General features: G+C 40.2%; 1 protein-coding gene across 5 annotated transcripts in view; it reads left to right on the forward strand.

Annotated features, from left to right (window-relative positions):
* AFF1 (ALF transcription elongation factor 1) overlaps window positions 1–26721 on the forward strand; it is a 207537-nt gene that overhangs the window by 146141 nt on the left and 34675 nt on the right. For 4 of the 5 annotated variants that reach the window (XM_082838935.1, XM_082838936.1, XM_082838937.1 and 1 more), the window contains 6 exons: window positions 4998–5042; window positions 10027–10113; window positions 11043–11079; window positions 14678–14729; window positions 25955–26009; window positions 26135–26172. In XM_082838935.1, the coding sequence (XP_082695061.1) occupies window positions 4998–5042; window positions 10027–10113; window positions 11043–11079; window positions 14678–14729; window positions 25955–26009; window positions 26135–26172 (314 nt within the window). The remainder of the gene's footprint in view (window positions 1–4997; window positions 5043–10026; window positions 10114–11042; window positions 11080–14677; window positions 14730–25954; window positions 26010–26134; window positions 26173–26721) is intronic. The other variant, XM_082838939.1, reaches the window with a different exon arrangement.

Consider the following 26721-nt stretch of genomic DNA (forward strand, 5'->3'; position numbering starts at 1 on the left):
TAGTCCCAGGGAAGTTGAATCTTAGCCAGCATTGCAAGAACCAGTCCTCGGCAGAGCCAGAACTAGAATCCAAGATCTTTTGACTTCCCTCGTCAGCAGTCTGCCTTTGTGCTCCCTGCAGTTCTGGTTAGTGATAACTAAGCCTTTTTGAGAACAGCATTGTTAAAAAAAGTGCTGCTCTGTTGAAACTTGAGAGGCTTAAAACACAGTATTGCCAGAGCCTCCTGGTCTTAACGGTGAGGTATATTTCTTCCGTCCGGCTCTTTTTAGCTTATTAAAACAAACTGTGTCGTGCTTAGAAGACATTTACTGACATATTTTATTTTGGTATCAGTGCATTTCCTTAGGATCACACAATATCATTCCAAGAGGAGTGAGAAATCAGACCGAGGCCAGCATCGCTGCCTTTTCTGGTCTGAAGTACCCGCAGTAATAAGAGGCAGTTAAGTCTGAATACCAACTTCTTTGCACAAACACAGGGAAAACAGTACTCTTTGAAAATGGTTTTGGTCATGCATATGACAACTGGGATCATATCTCCTCCTTAAATACTAATCTATCTGTCTCTTGCCTGAAGTTGAGGTTTTTGGAAAAGTCGTGTAGCAACATTCAGAAGTCAGGCTCAGTCACTTGAGAGCGTTGTGTGACCTTGGACATGTAACTTAATTTCTTTAGAATTCAGTCTTCATTTTAAAAACTGGGAGTTATACCACAAAGATTGATGTGAGAATGAAATGGAGCATTACGCAGGATTCCCTCAAATTTTTATTTCATTTTTCAGTGTCTGTAATAAGGGATGTATCTACAGTTGATGCGTACATTTAGTGCCGTAGCTTTTCCCCTTCCAAGTTAATGATGGTGCATTTTACAATAGATGGTATCAAACGGAGGAAATGTGTGAGAATTTAATGCAGTATCAAGTACAATATGTATTCAATAAGTAGCTACTATTTTTTTTATTATTATTGAATAGGATTATGGTTCCTGTGTTAAGGCCATACCCCATGGGGACGTGAGGGCTGCGCTGGGAGGTCCGTGTATATACAGGATACCGTATGTGTGAGGTAGCCGAGCTGCTCTCCTCTAGGAACCTAGATGTTGAAGATGGGAGACAACAGTGTGATTTGTGGTTGTGAGTGTCTAAAGTCAGTGCCTCTGACCCTGAAGGTGCGCTAGACAGGGAAGGACCTGCAAACTAGAGCTTCTGCATTCATGCAGTTAGCACAGATTGTTTTTGTTGCTGCTTTTTAATCATCCCTTGTTCTTTGAAGAAGTCTTACCTCAAGATCTTCAGCCTTAACTTGGCTGAGCTTCAGAGAGGCTGATTATTTACTCCTTGGCCACAGTGTTGAAGGGAGAGCCCTAAGTAGGGGTGGCATTACTCAACTGGGGACCCTGTGAGGAAAGTGGATTTTAAGGAAGGGGATTAAGCCATAATGGTTTGTTGAACTGCCCCTCCCGTTTTGGAAAGTCTCCTTCCAGTGGCAGACTTGGAGGTGCCAAGTTGTACTTTTTAAAACGAGGCAGCCGGTCCTTATGGATCTTCCTCTGCAAACAGCTGAGATACCTACTGTACTCTAGTTTGAGTCTCTAATTTGGGTCAGGGAAGAGTGAGGATATGAATCTTGGGTGGATGGAACATAAAATAGGCTCATACTATACAGACGATCTGGTAAACCGCCCCCCCCGACCCTTTTTTTTTTTTTTTTTGGTACGCGAGCCTCTCACGGTTGTGGCCTCTCCCGTTGCGGAGCACAGGCTCTGGACGCGCAGGCTCAGCGGCCATGGCTCACGGGCCCAGCTGCTCCGTGGCACGTGGAATCTTCCCGGACCGGGGCACGAACCCTCGTCCACTGCATCGGCAGGCAGACTCTCAACCACTGCGCCACCAGGGAAGGGCCCCCCCCCTTTTAAATAAAGCTGTAAGGCATACCTTGGTACACACAGAAGTATTTAGAGGTAAAAGGGCATTAACTCTAACTCCCTAACTTACTCTTGAATGGCTCAGTATAGATGTGTGGGTGGAGGGCAGGGAGAGAAAAATAGAAAGCAAACTGTGGTAGAATGCCAGCATTTGGGGAATCTGAGTGAAGGTTTTGTAGGAATTTCTTTTACTGTTTTTATTATTTTTCTGTAAGTGTGAAGTTCTTTCCAAAGAAAAAGTTGAAAATACCTTGAGCATCTTTCCATGCAAGTACACGCATTTACGTTATTTTATGATCATTTCCAGTTATTTGCCATTATAAACTGCTGCATGGAGATCTTTACATATGATATATCCTCATGTATTTGGAATGGAATTTTGACACCCCTTTGAAATACTCCCACTTTCATAATGGACCTGATAAGAAAATTCATAGTACATTAACCAATTAATGCTTGAGCCTTAGACTTTAGTTAGAAATTTAAACGGGTTAAATGGTGACTGTTGAGCAATATTTATCTTACCCTGATACCAATAAACAATAATCTTTGGAAAAAATTTCTTCAGTCCTGGTTCATCTCATGTAATAAAATTTTAGGGAAAAAAATGAATCTTTTAGTGACATAAAACGTCTTGGCTAAGGGTTGATGGCTTGAGTAGTAATGAAGATCAAAAAGTCTTTGAATGTCCTGAAGTTGTAGCTTCCTGACTCCATTCTTTTGGAAGCAGTGGGCAAATCTTTTTTGCCCTCATTTCAACTGTGACTCACTGTTTCATTGATTGCCGTATTTTTTTTTTTTTTTTTTTTTTTTTTTTGGCTGCATTGGGTCTTCCGTGCTGCGCGCGGGCTTTCTCTAGTTGCAGCGAGCGGGGGCTACTCTTCGTTGCGGTGCTCGGGCTTCTCATTGCGGTGGCCTCTCCCGTTGAGGAGCGCAGGCTCTAGGCGCGCAGGCCTCAGTAGTTGTGGCACGCAGCCTCAGTAGTTGTGGCTTGCAGGCTCAGTTGCTCCGCAGCATGTGGGATCCTCCTGGACCAGGGATCGAACCTATGTCCCCTGCAGTGGCAGGCGGATTCTTAACCACTGCGCCACCAGGGAAGTCCCTCAAAAATTTTTTAAACTGAAGCATAGCTGATTTACAATGTTGTGTTAATTCTGCTGTACAGCAAAGTGATTCAGTTGTATATACATATACATTCTTTTTTAAAATATTCTTTCCCATTATGGTTTATCATAGGATATTGAATATAGGTCTCTGTGCTATACAGTAGGACCTTGTTGTTTATCCATTCTGTATATCAAAGCTTATTACATCTTCCAGTCCCAGCATCCCACTCCATCCCTCCCCTAACCCCGTCCCCCCATGACTGCCAGATATTTTAACTGGATTCTCATTCTCATTCCAGCAGCAGATAGGATGAGGGGACTATTTAACCAGAGTCAGGAGTCATATGCTCTGTTCTGTTGATTAACTTTCAACTCCTAATTGTTGTTGTTCCTAATGACGCGTGTGAAAGATTAAAACCGTAGGATATAATTACATTTTACCCGCAGGTCAAAACAGCATTCATTGTTTCTGACATTTGTGCTATAATATTTGGTCCAGTTTTTAGGCATTCTTTAATAGTCTTGAAAAACAAAAATTGGGTAAGCAGGTCCTGTTGTTGACATGCATAATGCATAAAGGCAGGTCCAGTAGGGCCAGCAGAGAAAGGGGATACCCTTGATTCTTTGGTTATACCTGCTAACTTCCAGACCCTAACTCAAAAATAGCAAACTGCAAACATTTCAATAAAATCATCTCCATGAAATTTACATGTTTTAAAACCAGACCTAGGCAGGTCAAATTGCATCTGAATTTTGTCGTGTCCATTAGATTCAATTCCAGGAGAGTGTGAATGCTGTATGCTCTTTTCCCTTTTCCTTAAAGAAACTGGAATGAGGGAAATGGTGGATTAATAAACCCTAGATCAGGAATTAACAACCAATGCTGTATTAAATTACACTCAAATTAGAGATGAGAGCCCTGAAAAGAACCCTTTTCCATCTACACTCTGGCTGTGAGGCAAGTATTGGACCAACTGACTGGGAAGAACAGTGCTTTCTTCACAGCAGGGGCAGTAATGGGAGGGGTGTGTTGTACAGGAGTTGCCCAGGGCACTTGGCTCATGAATTGACACACAGCGAAAGCTGATATTCCATTAAAAATTGTGAAGTCAGGGGATTTGTTCCATATCTCTAGTTAAGGAAAAGTGATTTTTTTAAAAAAGATTTTACTTTTCCATTTTCTTTGTACTTAAAAATGTAAAGACTGTAAAATGACATTTCCTAGAAACTATGGTTGTGATACTAACAACAGCAGCTGTCATTTGTTTAGCTGGGGATAAGCAAGGTGATCTTTCCTTTAAGACCCTAGGTAATCTCCTCTCTCCCTAGGGTCTGTCTCTGGAGAACTATTTTGTGTGTGTGTGTGTGTGTGTGTGTGTGTGTGTGTGTGTGTGCGCGCGCGCGCGCGCGCATAAGATGGAAATGCTGACTTCAAGTAGGGCTAGAATTTAAAATGAATTTTGGCAGGTAAAATTTCTAATATTTTAGAATATTACCATAATATTACCATAAAATCTATCCTTGATAGGATGCTGGCCTCCTTCCTGTGGGCTCGGTAAGATGTTCAGAGTGATTGCCACCTTCATGTTCACGTAGCTTGGCTCACTGGACAGATGTTGCTATAAAGCAGCAAACTAACACCACCTTCACTTTTGTTATATCTGTTATTCCCCTAGATTTACTAACGTACTAATTGTCTTTAATATACATATTTTCTACCAGAAGCTTTTGACCTAAGGGTCATAATTCGTCTGTCATTGTCTCCAGCAGAAACCTTTCCTGCACGATTAGGTCAGGTTAATCTCTCTGGTTTTATTTCATCCAGAAGGTGAAGTTTCTCCTATTTAGCTCGTAAGAGGTGGGCCCTGAGGTGATTCTACTTACAAGAGTGTTGCTGTATTAATTAATACCAGCATTCTAGTTGTTTTTTGTTTGTGTGCTAATCTTTTTCTTGCTTTTCCTGTTCAGCAGACCTACTCCAGTGAAGTCCACTGTGTTGAAGAGATTCTGAAGGTGAGCTTATTGTTATTATTTCTCGCTTGAAGAAATACTTAAGTAGGCAGACATATATTCATTTTCTTTGACTTCAATGAACAGTTGCCATTCTGAACTCCTTTAAACAGTTTCTCCCCTCATACCTCCCAAAGCAAAATAAACCAGAATAATAACAAAGGGAGTCTTAGGACATTATTGAACTATCTGACAGATTTTAATTGAAATGAAGTCTACAAACTGCGAGGCATTTGGACCAGAGTCTTACGACATCTCCCTTAAGCTTTTCTGGCTGTGTGTAGAGACCCTGGAGAATTGCTCACCTCCCAGAGAGTAGATGCCCTGTGTTGCTGCAGCAGGGGGCACCAGGGGTTAAGTAGTGCTTGTTTTTCACCTCTTGGTGTTTTATAGGTGACACTTTATATGTTTGGCCTTATCGTCAGTGAGACCATGAATTTTTAAAGGGATAAAAAGAAAAATAGTAGAAAGTAAATGGACATATTTACACCTACCTTGAAAGGGTTATTTTTTGCTCTTGTTGATTGAGACCATGCCAGGAACATTTGTGCTGCTTCTACAAATACATCATTGAATCCATTATCCATTTGTTCAGTTTTCCTTGCACGAGGATGACAGATTCCTTTTAGAATTCAGTTCCAGGAAAATAAATAAATTCTCCTGATGAACCGGCTTGCTTTCTTTTTATCAGAGAAGAATTATGTAAACTGTTATGTGTCCCATTTTGGCTTTAACTTCCAGGAAATCTAGAGCTAAATTTAATGCTCAAATACAGTAATTGTAATGACTGAGAGTTTTGTTTATTTCTCATTCCTCCTCTGTGGCTCTTAATTTTCTTCCATGTCACTTTTAATGATACTCTTACTTTACCTTTTGCTATAAGGTTTCTGATTTTTGTTTTCTGGTTTTTTTTTGGAAGTAGGAGAGATATGACACATGTACCTATTAATTTTTATCCCCACTGCACACTTCTTCCTCAAAATATGCTTACCCAATTTTTTCCTTTAAAAAGGAAAAAAATTTCCTTTACTTTTCATTGCAAAGTATTAAGTGAGGTGGTGCTGAAACCAGTAATTAAGTATATTGGTTACCTTCTCATTTGTGCAATTTTTGACAAAGGTGGTATCTAGCCAGATGTTTGGAAAACAGTTCCATTATTTTTGTCTTACAATCTTCGGTATCCTACTTTTGTAGTTAGAGTTTTCTAAGAAAGAAATACCTCTAAGGAAACATACTTTGTATTGCTGAAAATGAGAAATTTTTGCCAACCAGCAAGTAAGATTAATAATAAGATATCTTGATCAAGCTTTTGTTTTATCCTCTCCCTCTGGTATTTCTGAAATTCTTTGGTAAGATGAGTCATAAAAGAAACAAATGACTTAGTTATGAAATAATAGCCTTAGCATTTTCTCTGAAATTGTGTGTGATTTGTTCCATGGTTATTTCAAAAGTAAATGCAACAATGTAGATTAGTTGTCTCCTGCATGTGTCAAATGCTTCTGTTAACGTTTTGATGTGTGTTAATATATGACTTGTTGAGTCCTTTATGTAAGGTGATAGTATTAGAACATCAGGCAAGCATTTTTAATTTAACAAACTCGTCCATCCTCCCTCCCCTCTCAGCCAACATCACTTTAATGAGTTCTTGCTTACCTGGAAATGCTTGAAAGTTGATGGTTAATGCGAGCCACAGGTGAGTGTTTTCATTTGGAAGTCTTAAAGAGAGAGAGTAAATCGCAGAATGTCCTGGACTGAAGAGGGGCATGGGTCTCTGCTTTGTGGAGACTTAGAATCTGTCCCCTTCTCTTCTCTTTTGGGGCCTCAGTTAAGTCACATGTACTCCTTGGACTTCAGTTTCCTCACGGGTAAAATGAAGGCCCTGGGCTGGTAGATAGTAGATGACTCTAGGGTCAAATCCAGCTCTCACTCTCTGATGTAGATCTAGATACTTCCCTCTGCCTCGTGGTTCCTGTTCTTATCTCCTACCAGTAATTTATGAAGATTGCCAGGAATCCTAACACAGATCTTTCTGATGGGCAATAGAAGCAGTAAATAGTTCCCTAAAGGAGAAAATCAATCATAGACGATAGTGTTTGGTTCTCTGGTGGAAATGTTAAGAGTCTCAGTGTTTAACTGAAGGGGCATTGGTGGCCTGTGACTTGTGCAGACTGGCAGGGTAAGAAGGTAGCAGACAACACTACCAGCAACCAGGAAATTGGTCATGCACAAGGGTCCAGATGGGGATGGTGCCCTCAGTGGGTGTATGGAAACGGCTCAGGTTTTCTACAGCCTGGACAGCCTTTTGGGGCAGTTAATGCAGTGCTTGTAGACATTATCTCAGTGCAACATTCCAGTGACACTGGTACAACGAGTGGTAGTATTGTACCACTCGTTGTACCAGTGTCACTGGAATGTTCATTTATTCAGCAAATACCCGTGAAGATGCATATACTTTTCTAGGCACTGGGGTGCCGTGTGAATAAGAGTCCTTCCTCTTGTGGAGACTGTAGTGGGGAAGATAAATATATAATAAAATGTCAGTTGTTGATAAGCACTATGAGTCATATAGCAGGCAAGTGATTGGAGGAAAAGGCAGAGGAAAGAGTGCAGAAGCCTCGAGGTGGGAGCAGGTTGGTGTATTAGAAAAACAGCGATAACTAGACAGAGTGTCTAGAGCAAAATGAGCAGGGTGGAGAGTGGGGAGGAGATAGCAGCTGTGGCACCTGGAAGGCCAGGAGTGAAGCAGGTGCTAAGTGATTTACCCCCATCCACGTCATAAGTCATTGTTAAAGTAGGGAGTGAATTCAGGGCCCTGCAATTCTGGGCACCCTCCTCTCCTTATGGCCCCAATTCTCGTAAGGCCTAACTTCCCCTAGTAAGCTGAGCATTTAGGGAAGTGTATAAATTCTTTCACACTATCAGCAAACCACTTAAGGCCTGAAAGAGTTTATGCACTTTCCAACTGCCTAATTTAATAGCCGGGGCAGCCTTAGGCATTGAGAGTACAATAGATATTTCCTGGGAATCACTGGTGACTAAAAGTCATAGACACCATTGGGATTCTATAAAGAAATTCTTGGAAGACAGAAGGATGATACTTTCAGACACCTTTGCAATTACTACAAGTTTTTACATCATAATGTTCTCATGGTCCCATACCTTAGAGTATAGTCAAATAAATAAAACAACAGGAAACTCTTTGGTGCAGTATTAAAATTCTTTAAAAACTAGGCTTTTAATTTTTTAAGTGCTTTCACTGACCGTGTATTCCAGCACTTCATGCTCTGAAAAATAAGTGGTCTTCGTCCACCTCTTCCTGAGAACTAAGGCTCAGAGAGCTCAAACTCCTCAGGCGGACCTGACCAGCAGGGTCAGAGTTAAGATCCAATCTGGGTCCCTGGCTCCAGAGCTGCTACTCTTTCCATTATACTTTAGTATAGAATTCCTCTTTTGTACTGAACAAAAGATGGTTAGTCAAGTGAGCAAGGGCATGATATCACCTTTAACAAAAATTACTCGAGCCAGCATCGGTTACTTTGCTTGTCACTGTGCCAGGTCATTTCTGTCTGTTCTGAGGTTCTAGCAACCCGGAGGGCGGCTGTGGGGAAGGGCAGGGAAGATGTGCGCAGAGGTGGGGAATGGGGATGCTTGCCCAGCTCCATCTCCAGTTGTTGCAAGGATCAGATGGCATTTCTGTGGTGATGGAGAGGTTGGTCAGCACTTGGAAAAAAGCACAGTGTGTAATGTAAAATAGATAGCTAGTGGGAAGCAGCTGCATAGCACAGGGATATCAGCTCGGTGCTTTGTGACTACCTCCAGAGGTGGGATAGGGAGGGTGGGAGGGAGGGAGATGCAAGACGGAAGAGATATGGGGATATATGTATATGTATAACTGATTCACTTTGTTATAAAGCAGAAACTAACACACCATTGTAAAGCAATTATACTCCAATAAAGATGTTTAAAAAAAAAAGAAACACAGTGTGTTGTACAGGTGAGGTAACATAGTGTTATCTGGGGTCCCCAGTGTGCTGATGGAGGGTTGCTTGTCAATCTTAAGCCAGTTTGCCTGGCAGGTCTGACACACATGGGGATGGACTTCTTTCTCTCAGACTCCAACGCAAAGGGGCCATTCCCTGTGCTTTCAGCCATTGGCTTCCTGGGGGACCTGATCCTGTCATTTTAGACCTTGTTTTTCTCAGCTGTAAAAGGAAGGGGCTGACGTTAATCTCCAGTGCCATTTTAGCTCTTCAACAAAGTGTGTGTGCGTGTGCATATTTGCGATTAGACACCTTTAATATGACATTTTGTTTTCCAGCAAGTGAATATGCTTAGAAAAAAGAACTCATGTCAAGATAAATATATTAATTGGGAAGATATAGAAATCTCGCTTCCACGAAAACAGTGAATAGAAATGAAACTTCTGTTAATGAAAAGGGACGGTCACTTTTTAAGGCCTTCTCTGCAAAAGTTCTTATGTACTAATAATGTGTATCAGGGAAGGGTCAAATCCATTAAAACTCTCCCAAGTGGAACAAGTGACCTGAATTACTTGTTTGCTTAAGTCAAACAGGAAAGTTCTTCTTCCTTTGAACTTAAATAATTCCAGGAAATGCAATAAAGAAGCTGAGAGAGAAAGAAAGCATTGAGACAGGACTGAGTTTTCATAGTTACACAAACTCTGGTAATACCTACTACCGTTTTTATGCTTCATGCTGCTCAGAGTGTTAAGACCATTCCTGTTCTATGCTCTTGTTTTTCTTCTTCGAACTGATTTCTTTTCAGTTCTGTTTGTTGGAGAGCTTCAGCTTTTGAACATAGCCCACCAAGTAGGAGCTTTTTTAAAAAGTAAATGAAATAACTTTTAAGATTTCACTTTTCATTTACCATCACTCCACTCTACATTCAGTTTAAAAAGTTAACTTAAATAGCAATAAATGTTCTATTTATAATTTACCTTTTCTTCCCGTTCCAAATCTCTTTCCAGGAAATGACCCATTCATGGCCTCCTCCTTTGACAGCAATACACACGCCTAGTACAGCTGAGCCCTCCAAATTTCCTTTTCCCGCAAAGGTAATTCCTTACAAGTCTAGCAGGCACTGCATCCACACCAGTGACAAGTGTGAAGTATCGCTGTGTGCCAGATTAATCAAGTAGTATTTGTTGAACTCTTTAGAGATTAGGTTAATATTGCAATTAATTTAGCTACTAAAGTGCTTCCTAATGCTTTCAAATACTTCACTCTCCAGTTATGTCAGTAAGAACATCTTACATTTGTATAGGGTTTTGTAGCTTATGAAAGTATTCAGGACTTTACAATAAATTCATTTTTGAGGTTCTTTACCTTAGAAGAGGGACACGGAGGTGCAGGAGAATTAAGTGAGGTAGGGTGTCTGCTTCCTAGTTCAGGACTTAGATACGTTACAGATACACATTTACGCTTGTCATACCTCCTACATTTTCTTAAAGTTTAATGCAATCAGCTGCATTCGTGATGGTTTTAATAGCAAGGTGAACTGCCTACTTGCACATTTCTGTTAAAGTATTTGTGAACAGTATATTAACAACACTGTCACCTCGCCTTTTCTACTTTTGGATAACATTCAGAATATAGAAATATCACCTTCAGATCTGTGTTCAGTCCAGCCTGTTACACATGCACATTGTTAATATATTATCACTCTCCTTTTCCATGATGTCATTGAGGTTTTATCTACCCAAACCAGAATTTACCATGTTAGATACTTTACACATTTTCTAATGATAGTTTTTTTCTCAAAAAATGTAATTTATTATTATTGATTTTAAGGTAAAACATTATACTTTGTGTTGAAAATCCTTGACACCAAAGGAAGAATAAACTTTAGGAAACAACAGAAGCAATGCAACCTATTTTATTAAAAATTAGATGTATCAGTATTTATCAGATTTAACAGTGATGCAACCTTGGATTTATAAACCTTAATATTTTATTAACTAGAGATTTTTATTTTTCTTTCTAGGATTCTCAGCATATCAGTTCTGCAACCCTAAACCAAAGTAAGTAAATATGTGGAACTGATTATTGCATTGGAGAACAAAGCATGTTTTTACTGTTTTAATGTAGAAAACATTAATGAAAAATGCTCCAGCAGAGATGAAGGCTTCCTACGGCTAAAGAATAGGAAGGAAGGGCAAACATAAAGCTGTTCTTTAGGTGGAGTTTCAGATTATTGCAAAGAGTTAACGAAGATGTCTTAGTAAAGTACCTAACAAATAAAATATAATTTGGTATTACCTCACATATGATAAATATCTTGAGAGTGACTCTAAATGCACTGTTACCCAGGAATTGTATATAAGAATAGATTGGGGTATTTTGTGTGTTTCTTGTATTTATTTTAAACAAAACCAAGAAATTTTTATAAGGAAGAGAGCACATAGTTTCTCTAGACCTTCTATATGTATTTGTCGTGTAATTCTTTTTTTGGTTCCTTTTAATGGATTGTAAATACTTGAGAATTCAGTGGGAAACAGAAGAAAGCTAACTGGATCCAGCCTTTCTCTTTATCAGTAACCTCTCGGTTCATTAAATTCTTTGTGTTCCAACTACATGCAAGGCATTTCAGGCCTTACAAAAATGACTCGTGTCTTTGCAATCATTTAGTTCATCAACATATGGTGAGTGCCCAAGTTACGAAGTGTTAGTCTTCAAAGGATAGGGAGGCCAAAGTAGGGTGCGTGGTGTGCATATATGTGTTGGGAGAAGATTGCTCATAGATATTCCATAGAGGTGACTCTTCTTGAAATATCTCCACCTTAGTCTTTTTCCTCACTTGTGTTTTTCCCTTGATTATCCTGTTGTTTAAATTGCAAGGATATGAGGAGAGTAAAAAAGATGAGAAAAACAAGAAATGAAATAATCTTCCTCTAGAACAGGGATAGGCACACTATAGCCTGAGAGTCAAATCTGTTGTACAGCTAGTTTTTGTAAAGAAGGTTTTATTAGGACACAGCTGTGCTCATTCATTTATTATTATGCCACAAGGTATGGCATGCAAAGTCTAAAATATTTACTATCAGACCTTTACAGAAAATGTTTGCTGCCCCCTGCTCTAGAAGTACTGAATAAGACTTTGCAAATAACTCCTAACTAATTTCCCCCAGAGACTTCCCTGGCAGTCCAATGGTTAAGACTCCGTGCTTCCACTGCAGGAGGCACATGTTCGATCCCTGGTCAGGGAATGAAGATCCCGTATGCTATGTGATGTGGCCAAAAATAAATAATAATAATAAAAGTAAATAAATTTCCCCCAAATGCAGAGAGATAAGCCTGATCATCTTGCACAGTATTGGGGAGACTGGGAAATCTTTTTTTCTCAACATCTTGGCAGCTTATCCAAAGATAGATAACGGGTGAAGTGGCATAAGTCTGCAGGTGGGTCACCAGCTCAGCTGTGGGCAGGATTGCTGTGCGTTCCTTTACCTCTTGCCCTTCACCCCACCCCCAAATTTGCTAGGGCTGCCAGTCATGCAGATTATATGCCTTCCACTGAATTACTTACAGCTTGCATGATTGCTACCTCCTGGTTTAGAAAGACCCTGTAATCCTTTAAACTGTCTGATTTCTCCTTTTAGCAAAATATAGTTGAACATGAGCTGGTAAGCACTTTCTTCGCCAGGGGTGGTGGCCCTCCAGGCCTGTGGAATAGTGTAGGCTGATTCCTCCTTGCCCTGATGAGAAGTTTTCAGACACTGACAGGTCTCCTGTAGGTCTTGGCTCAGCAGATGCTTACCTTGGGGTCTTTTATGCTGCTGCTGGAAACCCTTTTTACCTCTGTGAGAATGTGGCCTTTGGGGGGCCTAGTTGGATCCTGGAGGGGTCTGGTTGTTGTATGTTGGATGAAGAAGGAATGGAGTGTGTGCAGATAAAGCTTTCAGAAAAGTGGAGTGTGACATATATTTCTCAAAGTATGCCCAGCAAGATAATTCAAATTTCTCGAAAAATTGTGGTTTTTTGAATAAACGAATGGGGGCTGTTGAATAGTGGGGGGATGGGTGGGAGCACAGTGGGCCAAGGACAGAGTCTATAAAAGAGAGTGCTAGCAAATCATGAATAGATATGTGACGTGAAACCAGGTGAGGGTGACTGCAGCCCCATCCTAGTGTTTCTACAAGGGAGCCCCGCCAGCTGACAGTCTGTAGAGAATGAAGTATAGGGATTTTACTTGTATGTCCCAGTATTTACGTTCGCATGTGCAAAAAACACGGCTGCCTAAGGATTACCAGAGCCTCGTTGAGCTTAGGACCGGGTCAAGATGACTGTGTAGGAGTACATGTGAATGTACTTTAGCCCCTCTAATTTGTAGTGCCAGCCCTAGCTTGCTAGCCAGAAGGGCAAGCAATTTAAAAACATCATATAAGAGCTGCTGCCACCATGAGGATAAAGCGTTTAATTGCAAATATTCAAGGGCCTCCACATGACATTAGTGGTCACTCTCCTCACCCCTGTCTGAAAGGCACCCGTATTTCCATTCCCCTTCTGCTTCAGGTCCGTATTACCTCAGGCCTAGACAAACACAGCCTCCCAGCTGGTCTGCAGCCTCCACACTTAACATTTCCCATTCCTTTCTAGGTTACGTCAGGTAGCACCCGCAGGTTAATCTTTCTGAGGAATAGCTGCATCGTGCTTTGGAGATGTCTCATTCCCTGACAACTGAAGTTTTAACATCCTGTTGTGGCACTCAGAGCCCTCTAAAATCTGACTTCCCTGGTCCCCCCATGCTGCCCACCACACATTCTGCACCCCAGCCTTCCCTTCTCATAATCTGTACCATTTCAACTCCTCCCATGTTCAACCTTCGCTCACTGTCTCTTCTGCCTGAAGGCCTTCCCCACCCTCATCTCCCTCTTGCCAGCAGTCATTCTGTCAAAATCTCACCTATCCTTTGTGACACAATTAATTTTGTTTCTTTTCTAATTTGCCGCCTTTTGTCATGACCAACAGAGTGACCAATCTGTAGATTCCTGGGACAGTTCATTTAGATGATTGATTTTCGTGCTGATTTTGCATTGCCTAGGGTTGTAGATAACACGTGCCTGTTTGATGTCCCTCAGTCAGCTGTACGCTCATCGAGGACGGGGTCAGATGCCTTGAACATGTTGGTGTCTAATAGGCAGTTGGTAAATAGCAGTTGAATAAACGAATGGGGGCTGTTGAATAGTGGGGGGATGGGTGGGAGCACAGTGGGCCAAGGACAGAGTCTATAAAAGAGAGTGCTAGCAAATCACGGATAGATATGTGACATGAAACCAGGTGAGGGTGACTGCAGCCCCATCCTAGTGCTTCCACAAGGGAGTCCCGCCAGCTGACAGCAAGGAGAGTCTCCTGCCCATGGCAGTGTGGTCGGCATGCCGGTTGGCGCTTTCAAAGTGTGTTCGCTCATTTTAGGGCTTTCCAGTTCTGCGCAAGCCCTCTCTCTAGACGTAACATAAATGTTATTTTATAAGCAGTGTATAGCACTCTGGTTGACATAATTTAAGTATACTGAGTGTTTAGGTTAAAGTAGGGGGACAGCAAAAAAAGAAGGAATTTATAGCTAACGGTTTCATGAATTTGTCATTGTTCTCCTCTGATCATTTTTTCCCTTGCTCACAGAACAATATGATACATCTTCAAAAACCCACAGTAATTCTCAGCAGGGAACATCGTAAGTAAAATTCTTTTGTTTATTAAAAGTTTATAATATAACATTGTAATTTCCCATGTAAATCTGTTGCTTAGATTTTTTTTCCTCCTTGCTTTCAAGTAATGACTCATAGAATACTGCTGCAGTGTAAAGGGAGGAAATGACCAACATTTCTATTTGGATTAAATTCTCCTGTTGAAGGTTTAGGAACCTTAAGATTTTGCTAAGGAGTTTTCTCAAAAAGAAAGGCATTTGAGCCATTATTTACATATTAACTGTGGAAAATAGAAGGTTTTAGCTTTATAAATTTCAGTCTTAAATAGTTTTAGCTTGTGGAAACAAATTTCGGGGGATGTGCACAATTTCAGACTTTCTGCCACTTTTTTGGCCTAGTTTTAACTAATAAAGAGTGAGTCTTACTGCCCAGCTGTGCTTTATTAAGGCCAAGTAAGTCCAGATATATTTTGGGTTTTTGGAACAGTTGAAACTACATAGTAAAGATTTTTAAACCAGCATTTTGACCCAATTTGTCATTTCTTGGTGGTATTGAACTAGTATTTCTTTCTTTTCATGACTAGCAGTGGTTCAGGGACTGAGTGAGGAGGCCTTTCTCTCCTCAGTATTTGATCAGTTACTAACACAGATTTGCTAGTCTCTGAGGATTTCAGGTTCAAGCTCCAGCTTTCTTCTATTTTCGAGGCATAGGATTTGTTCCGTGTATTTTGGGAGGGGGTGTTGCTGTGGACTGAATATTTTAAAAACTGTACAGTTGAGGCAAAGAGGTTCTTTTATCTCCTCACCGTGACTGAATATGGAATGGGGTTAAATCACTATTCCTAAGTGCCAAGTCCTTGATGCAATTGTTTTCACATCTCCACAGCAAAGTAAGAAAAAATAACGATTTGTTGTTGTTGTTGTTAACAAGATAAATTTATTGGAAGTTCCCTGGAGGTCCAGTAGTTAGTTAGGACAGTGCGCTTTCACTGTGGAGGGTGCGGGTTTGATCGCTGGTCAGGGAACTAAGATCCCGCAAGCTGTGCGGCACGGCCAAAAACAAAAAAATAAAAAATTTTTTAAAAAGATAAGTTTATTATAGTTTGAAGGATGGATTTTTGTATGTGTAATAAAAATCTGTTTCATTTGTGGTTCTGGCTGATGGTGAGGTTTTGCTTATTTTTATTGTCCTTTACTAGAAAAAAAAATTAACCCTATGTTATTCTTTGCCTGTTTCTTTTTTGGCCTTTTCTTTTTTCCCCTTTCATTTTGTTTAAAAAAATTTTTTTACCCTTGAGTTCTGAAAGTCTAGAATCACCGACTTAGCTTAACCAACTACCTCCTCCTCTAAATATAATCTATCTGATGCCTGGTGGAGAATAGACAGGACGGTTCCAAGGACCACACTTACAATAATTGTGTGGACTCTCTGTGACTTCCCCAAGGGTTTACACCTTGTGCTGTTTGTGATGGTTGATAGTAAAGCTGTTTAGACCATAAGAGGCCCCGGCTGATGGTCTTTGGTGGGGGCAGCAAGGAAAGGGGAGCTGAGAGCATCCCACTTGGCAATAAGAACAGAAAGGAGGAGCTCCCTGAGGAATGAGCGGGTGGAAGCAGTGGCACCAAAGGGAGGAAGTGGCTGTGTCCCTGGGAAGTGTGTGTAGAGGAAGAAAGGCAGCTGGGTCTGATCTGGGCCCGGGCAGGCCAAAGCTGCAGCCTCCCACACCAGCTTTCATCAGCTTTCCGACGAGGTAGTTGATAGGGATTCGGACCATTTTCTGTGACAATTTTGCTACTCAGAGAAATGGGTGGTTCTCCTGATTTAAGTGAGTTAAACCATTGAAGTCAGAGGTGCCTGCAAGTTTATATGCTCATATATTGTGACATATGTAGTGTTTTCTAGATAAAAACTATTGGTTTACCCTATATAAAATTACCTAGAGGGGGGAACTTCCCTGGTGGCACAGTGGTTAAGAATCCGCCTGCCAGTGCAGGGGACACAGGTTCGAGCCTTGATCCGGAAAGATCCCACATGCCACGGAGCAACTAAGCCCCGTGCACCACGACTACTGAGCCTGCGTTCTAGAGCCAGTGAGCCACAATTACTGAAGCCCTCGCGCCTAGAGCCCGTGCTCCGCAACAAGAGAAGCCGCCGCAATGAGGAGCCCGCAACGAAGAGTGGTCACCGCTCGTCTCAACTAGAGAAAGCCCGCGTGTAGCAACGAAGAATCAACACAACCAAAAATAAAATAAATTAATTTTAAAAAATTCTCTTAAAAAAATTATCTAGAGGGAATTCCCTGGCGGTCCAGTGGTTAGGATTCTGCGCTGTCACTGCTGGGGCCTGGGTTCGATCCCTGGTTGGGGAAATAAGATCCTGCATGGCTGCGCAGTGTGACCAAATTAAAAAAAAAAATTACCTAGGAAAGAATATTTGTTTTGATCCTAATAAACTTGGAGAAGGAATGAAAGTAGGGCCTAGTACAGGTGAAGAGGACAAGAGTGATAGAGAAAAGAAGGTAATACTGAGACTGGGTAGATACGAAGGGTTGTGTGTGGTGGGGCTGATGGTATTGATAAGTGCCAAAATGAAATGTACCTATGGGAAAAAGAAATCACTTTTATGGAGCTTGGATGAAAGCAGTGTCCCAATTAATCTGTAGAGTACAGTTGTTGTTTCAGAGTTAGTATGGCACATCTCTTAGTGCTCGAAGGTTAATTTGATCTAGTGTCAGCATTAGGGTTCTTTGACAAGCAGTTAAACTGTTTTGAATGTCACATAGTGTGGCAGGGAGATGGTCTAATGCACTTTGAATGTCAGGAAAGAAAATGTTAATTACAGGGTCATTTGTACTTCGGTTTTAAAAATCCATATAGGTCTTACTGCTTTTTCTTTCAGAGTTACTAGTACTTGGGCCTCCTTACAGAAGCAGAGCAGTACATATAAAAGGGAAAAAGAGGGGCCTGGCGCTAGAGAATAAACTGTGGAGAGTCTGTATTAACTCTCACATCTGTCCAGACTTGAGGGCAGGGGACGGTTAGCCAGCTCGTAGAGGATGTAGGTGTGAAAGAAATGTGCTAAATCTGTTACTTTTAATCTCTGTAGTTGAAGCTCTAGTTAATTATCAAATTATGAATTCTTTCTACCAGGTACCTCAGGGAAGTTATAAGCTAGGGATCCAGTGCTATTTGCCTCTAAGTTTGAGCGGGGGGGTGGGGGGGTTGGGGGGGAATGTTGGTTTAAGGGCTTCTAGCTTTGGAATCCTCTTCCTTTCCACGACTTGGGTCTGTTGAGTTCTTAGGGCAAAGTACCAAAGTATTTCCTTTTTCTGTACAGCTATTACGTCCTTCACGTGATTGTGGATAGTTCCCTTTCTGTACAGTCAAACACAGTGTCCTAATGTCAGTGCTTTTGCCAACCTCTCAAAAGGGATAACGTGTTAATGTTTTAGAAACTATAGAGCAGTTGATGGGCATTATTGTGGCTAACTTCCTTCTCCCTCCCATCCCCTACCCTAGCCCCAAACTGCCAAGTCCTTACTAGATGGTGCCCTCCTTTATGTTTCTTATTTTTGCTTCAGAAATCGTCACTACCTATTTAGACTAAGAGACAGAAATTAGCAGTTATAGCAATTTGGAATTTTTATTACTTACTTGGGAAGTTTCTTTGGAAATGAGGGAAGTATTTGGATGTGAAGATTGGGATTGTCCTGGAAGTGTGACGAGACGGAATGGTGCAAAGTTAATAAAGGCTGGGAAGAGTCTGATACCTTTCTAAATGAGCCTGAGTTCTCAACTTTTGCTCAAAGCATTATTTTAAATATCTTGCTAAAAAACTAAGGAAGACCCAATCTATCAGTTTACTGCAGTATAAAATCATCGCATCAGGACAAGTGTCAGCTGAAATGTCCGAGAATTAAGTCTGAAGAAATGCCTTGCTTGTTCGTTTAAATCATATTTGACCTAAGGAAAAAAGTTTTTTACTTTTCTAGGTAGTTCTTTTTGTCTTATTTTTAAAAGTTGTGCTAGATGCAAACTAGTATATATAGAATGGATAAATAACAAGGTCTTACTGTATAGCACAGGGCACTATATTCAATATCCTGTGATAAACCATAATGGAAAAGAGTATAAAAAAGAATGTGTACTGTGTGTGTGTGTGTGTGTGTGTATATATAACTGAATCATTTTGCTCTGCAGAAATTAACACAACAATTATAAATCAACTATAATTTTTTTTAAAAAGTGCTATATGAAGGTGTCTTACCTGGGATCTTTATTTCAATTGACAGCTCTGACTTAAAGTGCTGTTTGCTGATAAATGTATGGTTGAAGTAGCAGAGCTCACCCTAATGGGCAAAACTTATAAATTATTTGTCCTTGAGATTATACCCCTATCCCTTATTAGCAGTTCTTCAGCTCTTCTGAAAACAAGTAACAAACATTTGTGTTGGTCAGTAATACATTTGTAGGTCTACATTAAACCTTCAGCTTCTCAGAATGTAAGTGGAGATCTTGTTGTTAATAATAATTCTCAGTTCTCAAATATCTGGCATTGCTGGAAAAAGATACACTTTATTTTCACTCCAAACTTAACAAGTGATTGTGAATCCAAAGTTATTGGTATTCATAACTATTTTATTAATCTAAATATAGAAGGAAATGTTCTGTTTGTTTTCAAGAGAAAAAGTAGAGGTGTAAAATGAAAGAGAATAAGGAATATAGCTTTTTTTTTTTTTTTTAGTGAGTTACTATTAGCCATGCTATGGAGAAATGAGAATTTGTAATATTGGATATTGAAGAAATTTTCATGCTTAGGTAAAAGCAAACAAATGGTCATTATGTGCAATGTTTAATCTGCTTATTTCAGAATTATAGTTACTAGGACACATTAAATCAATATTTAGAAAATGCTGAAACTCCCAAATGCAGAATCACCTCCTTTCATGGTAGAATTATAGTCTTTTGGAATAGTCAGTTTAATTCTTGGGGTTCTGGCTTTAGGAGACAATATTCTAGGATCCCTTGCAGGACAATATTTAACTTAACACTGTATACAAATTTATGCCGGAAACTTGCATAATATCGAAGGGATATTTTGGTGAGGCTATGAAATGAAGCATATTTTAAATAATTATAAAAATACTGCAAAGGTGCTGGAAGATCATCTTCTTCAAAGTATTCCTCTTGGAGCTATATATATTTCTTAAATGATGGCTTGAACTACTCTGGGAGCACCCCTTTAGGATAACATATACTTCCGTACTTGGTCTTAGACCAAAGGTCAAATAAAATAGACAAGAAGAATAAATTTATCAAGTGCCTGGTTTATAATAGGTAAGTGTTACGTAAATGGGTTTGCTTATGTTCTACATAAGAAAAGTCATTCTCATCGTTCTTTAACATGCTTTGACCCCAGTTATATAAATATTGGCCTCTGGGCTGGATGCCAGGCTATTTGGAGATACTTCCAAAAATTGCTTCCACTCATCCATTCAGTACATAATTATTAAATACACGCTGTGTGCCCAGTGCTGGTTTAGGTACTTGGGGAAATAGTAGCCAGTGAGACAAAGTCCTTGTCTTCCATGCCTTGTAACTCAATGCGGGTGGCATGTAATACAAACTAGGTGATGTGACAGAGACAGGCTTGAGGAAGCAGGGTTGTTTTTTTTTTTTGGGTGGTGTTGATACTTCTGGGAGGCTCAGGAAAGGTCCCTCGGAGAAGGTGACATTTGATCTGGAGCCTGAATGACGAGAGAGGGAGGCAGATAATACTTGCCACCTTTAAAGGGCCTTGATGGGCTACAGGCTCTGAGGACATTTGAAAACTGTTAGGGAGTAATTCTTATTGGAAGTGACTGCTTTGAAGTATTCATTTGCATTTGGAAAACATGGTTTTAAGGGTGTCCTTAAGAGTCTATTTAAGTCTCATTTTTAATCATGCTGCTAATTTACTACAGTAAGTGACCCCAGATTAAGCATAGATTGAAAAATTGAGCAAGATGTTTTTATTAGCCCTAAAAGCAGTTGGTACATTCCCCCCACTCTGGGTTGCTGGGTTTCTAAAGCAGCAAGGTGTTGTTTACTTGCACAAGAATTCATATTCTCCCCGTCCATTCCCACCCCTTCCATCCACCCTGCAGAGGCCTCCAAGGCCCTCTATAACCTACCTCTCCACCTCCTCTCCTATACCCCCCCAACACACACACACACACACAGATATTCTGGCCACATTGGCCTCTTTGCTCTTTTCTATGCCTTAATCACCCTCCCCATTTCCTGCATTGTGCTCCCTCCTCCTTTCAGGTCCCTCCTTGTATGTCATCCCCTTATCAGTACAGTCTTCCCTAACTACCCTAACTAGAAGAACCCACACCCATCCTTTCTCTTTTATGCTTACTTCCGGCTCCCTAGGCTTCTTACCCATTGAGAAAGAATATAGTTTGGTTATTTATCTCCCTTCCCTAGACTCTGAGTGCACAAGAGCAGGGGTTTCTGTCTGCTTAGAGTTGTATCTGTAAAGTCTAGAGCAGGGCCTGGCATATAGTAAGTACTCAGGATAAATGTAGAAGGAAAAACATTGCACATAAACTTGGTTAAATACCTATAAACAATGTTTAATAGAAATATAATTTTCAGCAATAATTTTTCTAGATTTTCTTTCTAGTTGTCCAGAATGTCATCTTATACTAGTACCTTATTTATTGTACTTAATGATTTAATCTTATTTATTAACTTTAACTTTTCCCTCATTTATACTCTTGTGATTTTTCTAATCTTCACTTCATCCATGGAGTTTAAATAATCTTTTATACCTTTGGCTGCAATTTTTGCCTTATCAACTGCTAGGTCATTTACTATAGTGACTCATGTACCAAGTCACTTTTCCCTCTGCGCTGTTAGTCCACCATCTCCCGTAGACAGTCTCTCCATTAATTTGAATTCTGCCAACTGCTGTCACCATTTGGAGAGTCCCCCTTGTATGTTGTGTTATAAGGGATTAAGGTCTGCTTTTTCATTTTTAAAAATTTATTGTATGCGGAGCCCTCTTTCTAACTCGTCACCTCCCATCATCTCCTACAAAAAGCATTTGCAGTCCTTATTTCTGCCCTGTATCAAAAAAGGAAAGTATAGGCTTCCCTGGTGGCGCAGTGGTTGAGAGTCCGCCTGTCGATGCAGGGGACACGGGTTCATGCCCCGGTCCGGGAAGATCCCGCATGCCGCGGAGCGGCTGGGCCCGTGAGCCATGGCCGCTGAGCCTGCACGTCCAGAGCCTGTGCTCCACAACGGGAGAGGCTACAGCAGTGAGGGGCCCGCGTACCGCAAAAAAAAAAGGAAAGTACGTTCTCACATGCTCATTAGTGGTTTCTGAAAAGTAGGTATCAGTTTATTTGCCATTTTGAGCACATCTAATACCAGGGTTGTGACTATTAACTGCAAGTTAAGTACCGTGAGCTTGCCTTCACTTGCTCTTTTCCAAATAAAAGGTATGGCCCGATCATAGGAAACGTTAAGCCAAGAAATCAGTGTATTGAAATAGTTTTGGAGTCCTGAATTGAGATGTTACAGAATATTGGCAGTTGAAGCTTTGGGTAAGCCCAGTACGAAGGAGGAATGGAAGAGCAATAAAGGCTTGTCTGGTGTGTCTTCACACAGTAACAACTGGGCTCTGAGTTGCTGAAGCGTGCCTGCCGGAACCTGTGTGCAGCTCTTTCAGCTTTGCAGAACAGCTGTCTGAAGAATGCATTTGTACAAAGGGGTTTGAGGATTGTTTGTAACCTTTAAGTAAGAAGTTTACCTAACTGACAAGGTAAAATGTGAAACCTACACGATAGTTCAAAGAGTTGCTTTACCTGAGCATTTGTCTCCTTTTGAACAGTGCCAAGCTAAGCCATATGGTGCCATATGCTTCGAAATAACTGGTTTGCTTGGAGTTTGGAAATGAAATTAGTTATTTAACCAGTTTAAACGTATATAAAGTTTAAAGTTTATTTACTTTCATAGGAGAAAAATAGTGTATTCATTTTATTCCAGCAGTATAGTTCCTGTGTTCTTTTAAACCAGAGTCTTTCTCTCAGTGGGTTCTGGAACTTAGATTTCATTCCCTCAGTTAGGTTTTCTAACCACTGGTCCTATATTGGCCAGAGCAAGGAGATGGTATCTGATGGAATGGCTTTTGCATGCAGGCTCTAGCATATACCAGCTTCATGATCTTAGGCCAGTTAGGTGGCTGTTCTGAGCTGTTTCCTCATCCTTAGAATGTGCGGGGTTGATCAGAGTCAGCCCATGGGGTTATGAGTAAAAGCAATGCCTGTTAAGTTCAGATTACATAAAGGGCACAGCTATGTGGTACTGTCACTTATTCAGCAAAAGGGAATTCTGTTCATTCAGCCAGCTTCTTAGGGTACCTGCCAAGTTCTAGATAAAGAAAATATGAAGACAAAAATGACTTGATCCTGCTTCAGAAAAGCTTACAGTTGAGTATGTCCCTTGGGTCTTATGTTTCTTGACCTAGGTTTTATTGGTATAAATGAGACTAGATATAAGAGATTTGCTTCTCTTTTAGTGGGTGCAGAGGGGGTCACCCAGATGTGCTGCAATTTGTCATCTTGACATTGAAAGACCGGTCTATTATATATAGAATATAATATATGAAGTATAGTGTAGTAATTTAGTGATGTGCTTGGCTTCAAATATAATTATTTGTGGCACAGTAGGGGGGTTTTTAGCAACTGATCCATTTAAACATAAAACCTTTACCTGTCATCAGGTTACAAATTTCCCAACTATACAGATCCTTTTTTTTAAAAAAAAAAAAATTGTGATGGCAATTATGATTAATTTTCTGTATTAACAAAACTTGGTTAAGGTTTTTTTGTTGTTTTTTTTAAAATAAATTGCCCCATTTTTTGATGTTCAGAATAAGGGGTTTCTTTTTCTTTATTTTTTCTTTATTTTTTTGGCTGCATTGGGTCTTCATTGCTGCATGCAGCCTTTCTCTAGTTGCAGCAAGTGGGGGCTACTCTTCGTTGCAGGGCACGGGCTTCTTGTTGCAGTGCACGGGCTTCTCATTGCAGTGGCTTCTCGTGGAGCATGGGCTCTAGGCGTGTGGGCTTCAGTAGTTGCAGCATGTGGGCTCAGTAGTTGTGGCACACGGGCCCTAGAGTGTGCAGGCTTCAGTAGTTGCGGTGCATGGGTTCAGTAGTTGTGGCTCACAGGCTTTAGAGTGCAGGCTCAGTAGTTGTGGCACATGGGCTTATGTGCTCCGCAGCATGTGGGATCTTCCCGGACCAGGGCTCGAACCCATGTCCCCTGCATTGGCAGGCAGATTCTTAACCACTGTGCCACCAGGGAAGCCCTGGGACAGCATTTTTATGGGCCCTTCTATTCCCTAAGAGCAAGTGGAGCTAAAAGTCAGAACATATACTTTCTGACTCACTGAACATATCTCATATACTTTCTCACTTGAGGAGAGTATATGTACGGAAACTGGGCATTCAGTAGCTAAGCAAACAACTTACAAGGTATTTAGTAGTCCTCTGAGTGCAACAGGAAGTGTGTTTGAATTACATGATCACTGCTGTTTCAGGAAATTAAGGCAAATCAGCTTTATACAAAACAAACCCAGTTACTAAGAAATAAAGAGGTCCATTTATTGTGGTTTTGTTGGTGGTGGTTAACATGGAGTATACTTCGCCAGATTTGTTTTTTCTGGTTGTATTATACCTAACATTTATTCCAAAGATATATCTTCTGCTTGTGTGTATCCCAGCCAAGGCATTTTTAGCAGTAAACCTGTTGAGTGACTCCTTCTTGTACACCATTAAGATTGCTGCTGCCAAGTTGTACATCCAAAGGCTGTGTCTTCTAGCCTTGATAAAATAGTTTAGCTTCTACTAGATACATGTTGAGCAAGATCTGCATTTACAAGTAGCTAACAGTTTTTAGTTTTTAAAAGAAACTTATCACAAGATGTTTTTAGTGCATTTGTTGGTGAAAATAAGTCCTTGGCAGAATTACAACACTGCATGTAGGCGGTCTTTTTGAAAGAGCCAAGTTTTACCATTTATTTTCATTAGAAAATATAGTGATTTTTACCATGGATTCCCAAAATAATAATGCCTGCTTACTTTAGTGGCAGGTAGTGGGTTTGCAATAAAAATCGTTGGTCAGAATATTGAAGAGGTATTTTTAGAAATAGTGAAGGATTGTAACTTCTTAATATAATTTGCTTTTTGGAACATCAGTAATACTCAAGCAGATTTTTTTTTTTTTCCAATTTCACTTATAATATTTCCTCAAAGAGTCATGCCTGTAAATTTTGGGGGATGTCGGGGGGAGCAATTACAGATTCATTCCTTTGATGTTGGATATCTCCATGAAAAAGTAATGGGGAGGGGGTAGGGAAGGGGCTAAGATTTGAGTAAACAAAGTACAGATTGGAAAATGTTTGCTTTTAATATTTAGGTTCATCGTAAACTTGAATGCCTAGAGAGAAGTATTAATATAACTTTGTGGACATGAACTGAGTTTTTATTTTTACCTGAATGATAGCAGGAAGGTTAAACATAGTTTTTAGACAACAGTATTATTTGTATTACTACTCTTTTCACGGATTAGTGTTCAAGCACCCAGAAGAAGATATTTGTGTGTGTGAAAAAGTTCAATATTAATAATGTCTTTGGACAAAAACGTAACATAACTGCACTGTTTGGTGACAGTTGTATTTTTATGTATTTATTTAATTCATATATAGCACTTTTTAAGTGCCTGGCACTGTTCTAAGTACTTTACAGATATTCATCCAATATTAACTCATTTAATGGTTAATCATTTATTCGAGTTGTTAGAGACCATAGAAGAAAATGATTTGAGGGTATTATATATTTTTCTATTTTATTTATTTTTGTTGTTGTTGTTTCTTCTGTTTGTGTGGACCTGGGACTGGCAACTTAGTCTCAGGGCTGGCAACAAATCACTTGCAGAACTTGTAGTTCTGCTTTTAATGCTCAGAACGTGTGAAAGACTCAGTTTTGAAATGATAAGGAGTTTGGACTGAACTAGTTTCTGTGTTAAAATTGTAAAACTTAACATTTCCAAGAAAATAAAGCATTTGATGAATAAATAAAAGTTATACCTGTCCCACCTCTCTTTTGTTTCATTAAGCATATTTTTTATGTTTACATGCTAAAAGAAGTTGTTAGACGTTATTTTAAATTCTACAATGTCTCTATCCCTGCCTGTTCTAGCATGCTCAAAGATGACCTTCAGCTCAGTGACAGCGAGGACAGTGACAGTGATCAAGTAAGTTCTGTACACCCCACAGTACCAGGAATTCATTTAAATCCATGTAACATTTCTGAGCCGCTTATCCTAACCTGTTTTTTGTTTTTTTCCTGGTCCTTCTTCCCCTTATTGTGAATGCCTAGACCCCAGAGAAGGCTCCGTCCGCATCTGCACCTCCAAGGTACTGTGTTTGGGTTTCTCCCCATCTGTACAAAATGTTTGCTTTTTTCTACTAAATGGGGAAGTTACAGCCTTATTTAGTATTTTCATAGCTTCTTCATGGGAGAAGGAGATGGATGATCATAGTTAAAAGAAAGTACCTGTTTAATATTTTGGAAGCTTAAATCAGCCCTAGAGAGGTTGTTAACTCTATGAAAGAGAGACCCTGCGTCCACCTAAATCTTTAGTCAGTTTTGTATGTGTAAAATTTGAGCATTTAAAATAAGCTTAAATCACTTTCATCAGTATTATGTAACCAGTATTTGAAAAGTTACACTGAAGAGCTCAGTGTTTTTATGAAAGTGACAGATTTGCTCTGTTTTCAAAAATTAAAGCTGAATTATTTCTAGTAATTGTTTTCCATAGTGCCTGTCTTCATAGTTATATGAATTTTCTAATTGTTTCAGTTGCTTTAAAAGATGACCCACAGGGGCTTCCCTGGTGGTCCAGTGGTTAAGACTCCACGCTCCCAATGCAGGGGACCCGGGTTCGATCCCTGGTCAGGGAACTA

Source organism: Leucopleurus acutus, assembly GCF_964270905.1.
Source record: "Leucopleurus acutus genome assembly, chromosome: 4".
NCBI classification, from domain to species: Eukaryota; Metazoa; Chordata; class Mammalia; order Artiodactyla; family Delphinidae; genus Leucopleurus; species Leucopleurus acutus.